The sequence below is a fragment of the Perca flavescens genome, chromosome 4 (genome assembly GCF_004354835.1).
Source record: "Perca flavescens isolate YP-PL-M2 chromosome 4, PFLA_1.0, whole genome shotgun sequence".
Classification (NCBI taxonomy): domain Eukaryota; kingdom Metazoa; phylum Chordata; class Actinopteri; order Perciformes; family Percidae; genus Perca; species Perca flavescens.
The window spans coordinates 15,190,738-15,199,655 of record NC_041334.1 but is presented as its reverse complement, the minus strand read 5'-3'; the positions used below and the strand labels follow the sequence as shown (position 1 = coordinate 15,199,655).

General features: G+C 43.6%; 1 protein-coding gene across 1 annotated transcript in view; it reads left to right on the top strand.

Moving 5' to 3' along the window:
• The first annotated feature begins 2,233 nt into the window (after positions 1-2,233).
• The window catches only part of magi3b (membrane associated guanylate kinase, WW and PDZ domain containing 3b), a 143,607-nt gene continuing 136,922 nt past the window's right edge, over positions 2,234-8,918 (top strand). Inside the window, exon 1 of the mRNA XM_028576167.1 lies at positions 2,234-3,159. Coding sequence (XP_028431968.1) covers positions 2,853-3,159 — 307 coding nt within the window. The 5' untranslated portion in view covers positions 2,234-2,852. The remainder of the gene's footprint in view (positions 3,160-8,918) is intronic.

The window sequence follows — 8,918 nt, the reverse complement described above, 5'->3', positions numbered from 1 at the left end:
AATAGGATTATTTTCAAAATCGATTAAGTTGTCTATTTTCATTATTGGTTGTTTTGACTGTAAAATGTCCCAAAAAAAAAAAAAAAAAAGGTGGGAAAAAGCTCATTACAATTTAAAGTCCACCGTGACATATTCAAAGTGTTTGTCCAAAGATGTATTGAATCTACTATGATCTATAACAACCAAATGTTTGTCATTTTTGCTTGTAAAATAACCAAAATGTTTTATTCATGAAAATAGTTTATTTTCTGTCAAAGATTAATCAAGTAATCGGTTTCAGATTTCTGTGATGGCGTGTGTTTTTCGGACAGTAGGAGGGTTTAAAGAAAAATGAGAGAAAATGTTCTTGCAGGCTTTGATTTAGGTTACATGTAATTCCAGACACGGGTCTTAACCACAACATGATTTCTGGGCACACCATGGAACGATTTAAAAGGCCAAGCCATCTATAATCTGGATTTAGTCATGTCAAGCCAACACAAATCCAGCTAATATGGGCCTTAAAAAACTGTTAGTCCATCATCGGTCTTGACGTTAGGAAAAAGACCTCATTTTTAAAAGTCCCTCCTACTTAAATCCAGTCGAATCCCAGGAAACATTAAATACAAGTCAAATCTGACTGTGCATCAGCCTTTTAAAGTCTGCAGTTTGTTTGGATCCCCGCTCCACTCCCCAGTCCCCATCAAAGACATGATAGCATTGTTAATCATCCTCTACAAGGCGATGAATTATTCAGCACGCTGCCCTGGGTGGCAACTCTGGATTTAAACACAGACTTCTAATGCATCACACACCGAGAACAGAAACTACTGCTGCTTCAGAAATACTACCGAAGGTGTGTTCCCTGCTGTCAGTTACAAAGTTAATGAACTCGACTACGTGGAGCTGACATACGAATGTCCTGTGAGTCAACGTGCCCAAATTGTGAAAAACCATCATGTTGTATTGGGAGACGTTTTGGCGAAAACAAACTGGGTATCATTTTAAGCATGCTGTGAAACACAACTAGTAATCTCCAGAGGTTAAGTGACATTTACAAATCTTAATTAACTTCCAAAGCTACACTTAAAACACCGCTTCAATTATTTTTTGCATCATCTTGAATTCTTCATCCAGCTCCAGTGACATTTATCACGAAACAACCAACATTGCACAAGGACAAATGAGCTGTCATAATTCATAGTTTGACACCAACACACATACCTTTATGTAAATGTATGAGCTCGTGCAAAACCTGTGCTCTCTCAGGCCATGACGTGTAGGCTTTGCATGTAGGTGGGAGTTTCCCCTTGAATAAAGGGTAAGAATTCCGTGCACTAGACCTACATACATAAGAATGCATCAATAAACACAGTACTAAGGCTACTCTAAGCATTTTTATGCATAAACAATTGGAAAACAAAGCCATAAATGCCATTCTAGTGACAATTAACGATTATAGCATCCTCCTTATAGGCCACGCATGGATGAATACAGTTGAATGCAGTTAAGCGAGATGGTATGAAGGTATGCGAATAACCAAAGACCTCAGGGAGGGAGAGAGAGAGAGAGAGAGAGAGAGAGAGAGAGAGAGAGAGAGAGAGAGAGAGAGAGAGATGAACAAGAGCAGTCAATGGTTTGGAGCTCTCTGATTGTGTCAGTAGGTGTCGCCGTGGAGACACTTACTACGATCATCCGGAACGTCCTCCCCAAGAATACTTCCCTCACTCTGTACAAATCAAGAGTCTTAATAAGGTGTAATTGGTTCTGCACGCTTAATATTAGGATTACATGCGCCGTGTATTTTTAGTTAGTCTTCTATGTTGCACTCATTCTGCCTGATATTAACAAAATACAAAATACAGAATGGCATGGTTGTTATATATATATATATTAGACAGGGACTAAAAAATGACAAGTCAGAGTTAACATTACTGGACTCATACAGTCTGGGTTTTGTTGTTTTTGTTTATGTGACTGTTCAAAACTGTAAACACATTTGACTTGTTGTTTGTTTTTCTTAATACCCCCCCCACCCTCCCTATATCCCTTGTTGCTGCAACAGTGTGAATTTCCCCGTTGTGGGATTAATAAAGGATTTTGAATCTTGAATCTTGTCGTTTGTCATTTTAGTAGTAGGCTACCACAGCACGCCGGAGGATGGAGCCAGCGTGCGCGTCTACAGAACGCTGCTGCTGCTGAGCGTAAAAAGGGGCGTTTCGGAGCTTGGCAACGGCTCTCGTGGCGGTGCCAGGTGTGTTCAAACCTGTAGCCGACCAACGCTCGCAGATGTCGCTCAGCTCAGTCACCATGGGCTGGATCTCAAACCGGTGATCGCCTGCCCACAGGTCTGAGGGATTTCTCGTTGACGCACACTGCATTTCAGCGACAGACACTCCACAATCTACCGCCGAGTGAGCGAAAACACTCTCTGTTTACAGTTGGTTCGGACTACTTTGACGTCTGGATCGAGGCTACTCCGGTGACGAACCAAAGCGCGGACGCGGTTCCAGAGTAGCTGTGTGAGAGCACGAGACCTGAATTGGGTTCTTTTTTTTTTTTTTGAAACCATCTCGCCGCTATCAACTCTCCTGTTTTACGCACAAGGAGCACTTGGAATTATTTGCCAGCCAGGCAGACCGTGTGCGCACACCGGAGCATTAACCCCGCTGAATAACAAACCTCACAACCAGCCTTCCTAAATGTCGGGAAGATGAAATCCCCAGCAGCATGTCGGGAGAATAACTCAGGAGGGTTTATTAGGCCGCTTCACTTCGCGTCCGTTTAACAACAGCAAGGCGAAGCGACTGTAACCAGTTCGATCGTTAGTTGTTCAAAAAAAAAAAAAACACAAAAAAAACAAGGGAGTAACCATGTCCAGAACACTGAAGAAGAAGAAACACTGGTCCAGTAAAGTGGTGGAGTGCGCGGTGTCATGGGGGAGCCTGGGGGACTTTGGCTCCATGGTGGAGGTCCTAGGGGGAGCAGAGCTGGGACAGTTCCCCCACCTGGGCCAGATGAAGCTGGACGTGCTGGTGTGCCACGTCGGGAAGCTGCCCTACTACGGCGACGTCTTGCTGGAGGTGAACGGGACGCCCGTGAGTGGACTTACAAACCGTGACACCCTGGCTGTCATACGCCACTTTCGAGAGCCGATTCGCTTGAAGACGGTGAAACCAGGTGCGTGTGTTCCCCCCCCTCCATCCCTGGCTGCCATCGCTGTGTCATCCGACCTATTGTATGTTTGTAGTATGAACGTTTTGTTATAATGTGGCATCCACCAAACACAACAACTCACATAGTGATTATACACAGCCAGTAATGTAAAAACATTGGCACCTATTACTGCCAGTCTGTGATCATCTCAAGACAAACATCCTTAAAAATAATATTCAAAAAGATTCATTTCATTTCCACAGAGTCCCTCCTCATATAACTTGCAATAGGACTATATGTCTCCCTGAGATAGGCCGATATGAATGTACACATGTCAGCTAAAGTTGACTAAACCCGCCACTCCATCCCTGTACACTACATCCCAAATGACATCCCAGACTGTCAGACTGTTAAATGACTCCTGTCCTTTAACACCTAACTGGTCAATTCTCTCACTACTTTCTCAAGGAGATCGAATCGTGATAATCGTAATAATGGCATGTAGCCCAGTTGGGGTTTTCTAGGCTAAGTGCACATGCATAGAAATCAGGCCTAATTACTTCTTTCATTATTCAGGCTACTCTGCTGCCCATTGGCCACAGAAGCCAGAGTTAGCGGTGTTGTACCCTGTCCTATCATTCCATATCCACCTCTCCAAGGATGCTGGCTGCAACATCCAAACACTGATAATGAGCTCTAATGGCTTGGTGATGCTGTGGCTGCTGCTGCTGTCGTACTGTACAGGTTCTGGCCCAAGCTGAGGTCCTCAGGTGAAGGGTTTCACTGGCTCTGGCGATACAGTTGTGGGTATGCCGGGAAGGGAAATAGCCCTTACTTTGCTTGTATGCTGGAGCTGGAATGTTGAAACCACAACTGAGACTGTTCACAAGGTTACATCATCATCATCATCATCATCAGCAGCAGCAGCAGCAGCAGCAGCAGCAGCTGAGTCCCAGGATCTCAGGCCAGGATCCCTGAAGATCAGCTGTATGTGTGCACATGCCTACTTATGGTGTGTGTCTGTGGTCATGCGTATGTAGTCCTTCCTAGGAGTTTTTTTATAAGCAGAGAGAGAGAGAGACTCCCCAGAGCTCCTAACACCACGCTCTCTGCCCCACTAACCAAGGATGATTAATAAAGGGCATGGAGAAACCAGAGAGAGAGAGAGAGAGACAAAGAAACAGAGGGAGAGAGAGACAGAGGCAGGCATAAAGAGAGATGGGGAGAAAATCGGCTCTGCCTTTAGCTTCAGGCTTTACTCCTACGCGAGGCTCTTTTTTTTTTTTTTTTTTCCTTAAAGCTCACAGGGAAGTAATAGATGGCAAAATTCCTCATCACCCATTTCTTCACTGTCACTCTAACCTGTCTGGCCCATATTCAGTTTCAGTATATCTAATGTTACGCCCAGCGTGGATCGGCTCTTCAATGTTCTGTTTGCAAAAAGGCCTCACAAATGCCCCCCTGGCATCAGTATACAGATGGGGTTGTTAAATTGTATGATTCCATATTGTGCATGTGTGTATGTCTGCGCTGTGTTGTATACATTCCTGCCTGGTAGCCTCATGTTTAATTCACACCTCCTCCATAATTTGAGTTTGCCATTGGATTTTCTCCATGGAGGATCAGCTGTCACCGGGAAGCCCGGGAATCTGCGATGACATGGCGGCGGCCCGGCAGCGATGGACAGGCTATCTGGGTCTATACCAGATGTCCCCCCCCCCCCCCCCATATCCCCCTGTGCTCATCCCAAGATCCTCTTGTGCTCTGCTTGCCTTGCCCTCTGGAACTGGTGTGCTTCCCGTGCTGCTCCTGCTCCTGCTGCTGACAGCTGGGGCGGAGCGAGGAGGGAAGAGGTAGAAGAGTGTGTGCAGAGTTGCAAAAGCAGAAATGGGGATTTGAGGCGTGGATAGAGAGAGACAGCATGCAAGAGATTCAAGTCTCTATGGAGGCTATTATCTATCTCAGCCATTGATCGAAAAGAATGTAAGCTGAAAGAGTTGCACACAGCACTTGACTTACTTTTCTGCTGCTTCTGGCGCATCATATATTCTCTCGGGAGTGCCAAGAGGCTTCTCTCACATGCATACATCCTCACATCATACATACTGTTTGAAATGTTCACATTTCAAAAAAGTTCACAGCCGGGCCTACACCAAGACTTCACAATATACCGTGAGGTGAATGTGCTCATTTCTTGGGTATCTTTGATTAAGCTGAGAGACGCCTCTATTAAAAGCTCTGTAGCTCTGTGCTTGCTACAGGAATCTATTTCTGCCGCTACCCTCAGCTAAGGATCGGAAAGATGCCTGATGAAAAGGTTCATGAATGGCATCCCAGAATTCTTATTCCGCTGTTATTTACTGCCGTGCCGCCTATATAGGCTATGTTTGCAGATTCAATCACTGTGCCATCAAAACATACATATTACAACCTGTAGCCATTTATATGCCGCTGAATGCATGATGACTGACATCAAATTAATCATCCGTGCACAGTGGAGCCTGTGAAGCAAGCTTTCTTTTGTCTTTTTGAAGATTGATCTTAGCTGGCTGAATGTATGAAACCCATGACAAGCCCTCTCTTTAAAATGAATGAAATGTAACGGCAGTCACCAGATTGCAGGTATGTTTAATTCAGATGGTAATTAATTGAAATACTCAAACACCTTCGGGGTGTGGAAATAACAGCATTTATTTATTGGAAGATGACAGTCATTTTATCTTCATTGATTTTAATGATTGATAATTGTTGGTTTGATAATGAGAACACATTAAGTCTGCAGAATGGCATAATTCATCTGTTTCTTCAAGCTACTGAGTTTCAGAGGCAGGTTCTTAATTACCCTTTGAATTCTTAAGTCAAATTGCATAAGTGAGTTTGTGTAAAGCAGCAGCGGATTCTGCAAATAGATTTTGAGTTGCTTGCTTCCGCTAACACGTTATCATATTTTCTAATACCTGCTGATGATGCCAATAAAGAATACAGAGTGACATGAGCGCCTAAGCCCCCGTATCAAACGGCAATAGTGTGTGAGGGTTAATCACGTTACTGCACCTCTCATATCAGGAAGTGCCTCTCAATGGATTCATCCTCTTGACAGGCGATGCTTTGTCACTGCGAAGAGATTTGTAGTCGGCTGCGGAAAAAACGGGGAGTGAGAGTGAGAGTGGGAATACAGCAGCTCAGGGAGCCTGGTCAAATAACTAGAGACATCTGTTCTCGCCTTAAAAGATGTTTCTGACAATCGGCTGAATGGAACAGGAGAGCAGTCATGTACACCGCTCCTTTTGGCATGGAACTCATAACAAATTAATTTAAGGCTGAAAGATATTTTTTTTTTTGTGAGTTTAAAGCGATTATGAGTGTGTGTGTTTTTTAATGCAGATTCAATACGACGTTTGCTAGGTTTTGTTTTGCTAAGATCTGTTTAGGCTTGGGTGCTGATTGCTGCTGCTCTGCTATTGGATTATTGCCCGTTTGATGCATATGTAGCTACTTTTGCGCCTCTGTGATTTTAATTGCTGTAATAGTTGCCTCGTATGCATGTTACTGTATGTTTTTCTTCTTTCTGTCTTAATAATGCTTTCTTGGCCAGGCATCCCCTTAGAAAAAAAACAACCATTCTTAATCTCATTGGTGCCAACTAGCAAATTAAAGGCTGAATGAAGAAATTGACACGCAGATAAAAGGATGTACACACAATAAACTGTGGGTGGTAGTGAACTCTCATGTGCCTCATTAATAATTTACAATGTAAAGATGAAACTTGGCTAACCTCTACTAGACACCTATATGAAATATAAGCAGAGTATTGCATCAGGCACTCCTCTGCTGCTGTATTTATTGAAACGCCACAGCTACTGTATATGGAAGAGCTTAAAAATACTGGTGTTTCAGCCCATTAACTGCATTAACATTACATTAATATGTACACTCACCTAAAAGGATTATTAGGAACACCCTACTAATACCGTGTTTGACCCCCTTTCGCCTTCAAAACTGCCTTAATTCTTCGTGGCATTTATTCAAGAAGGTGCTGGAAGCATTCTTTAGAAATGTTGGCCCATATTGATAGGATAGCATCATGCAGTTGATGGAGATTTGTGGGATGCACATCCAGGGCACGAAGTTCCCGTTCCACCACATCCCAAAGATGTTCTATTGGGTTGAGATCTGGTGACTGTGGGGCCCATTTCAGTACAGTGAACTCTTTGTCATGTTCAAGAAACCAATTTGAAATGATTCGAGCTTTGTGACATGGTGCATTATCCTGCTGGAAGTAGCCATCAGAGGATGGGTACATGGTGGTCATAAAGGGATGGACATGGTCAGAAACAATGCTCAGGTAGGCTGTGGCATTTAAACGATGCCCAATTGATACTAAGGGGCCTAAAGTGTACCAAGAAAACATTCCCCACACCATTACACCACCAGCCTGCACAGTGGTAACAAGGCATGACGGTACATGTTCTCATTCTGTTTACGCCAAATTCTGACTCTACCATCTAAATGTCTCAACAGAAATCGAGACTCCTCAGACTAGGCAACATTTTTCCAGTCTACAGCTGTCCAATTTTGGTGAGCTTGTGCAAATTGTAGCCTCATTTTCCTATTTTTAGTTGAGATGAGTGGTACCCGGTGGGGTCTTCTGCTGGTGTAGCCCATCCGCCTCAACGTTGTGCGTGTTGTGGCTTCACAAATGCTTTGCTGCATACCTCGGTTATAACGAGTGGTTACTTGAGTCAAAGTTGATCTTCTATCCGCTGGAATCAGTCGGCCCATTCTCCTCTGACGTCTAGCATCAACAAGACATTTTCACCCCCTAGGACTGCAGCATACTGGATGTTTTTCCTTTTTCAGACCATTTTTTGTAAACCCTAGAAATGGTTGTGCGTGAAAATCCCAGTAACACAGCATATTGTGAAATACTCAAACCAGCCTGTCTGGCAACAACAGCCATGCCACGCTCAAAGTTGCTTAGATCACCTTTCGTTCCCATTCTGACATTCATTTTTGGAGTTCAGGAGATTGTCTAGACCTGGACGACACCTCTAAATGCGTTGAAGCAGCTGTCATGTGGTTGATTAGATAATTACATTAACGAGAAATCTTACATGTGTTCCTAATAATCCTTTAGGTGAGTGTATACTCTATATTACAGCTGACCATTTTCTAAAGCACCCTGTAGTGTAGATTGCTCAATGTATTTATTTATTTATTTTTTTTCTACCTTCCAGGCCGGCACTGTTTTCATTTCACTACAATAATGAAAATCGCCCAGCAGAAACCTTCATTTATGTAGATACCATGTGTGCTTGAATTGTTGTCATAGTTATCATTGTGTGGCAATAACTCATGGATTTTTCACTCACAACTGCACTGCTGCACAATGACGTAACGTAACATTGACGGAAATAAAAGCAGGCCTGATTTTAACACTGATGGGTTAGTTAACTCGAGCAAGTTTTATGTTTCTGCAAAGCGACCTGGAAACGAAAACAAATAAGGTCGGAAACTACTACTTAAAAGCTTGTGACGCTTAACACCTACCAGTGTTTGAGATGAGAAGCACAGCAGCAGGCACTTGATCACGAGCCCTCCTGTTTTGTTAACACCACCAGGCCACTGGCATGTAATGTCACCATGCTCATCAGCCAGCGTCGGGGGTTTGTTAGTGCTGCACAGGGACACTTGAGCAAGACTGTCAAAACTGGAAATGCAAGACGGTTGCCACGGCACCAGAGTATGACAATTAGCACAAGTGTCGTTCCGTCGCTGAATAT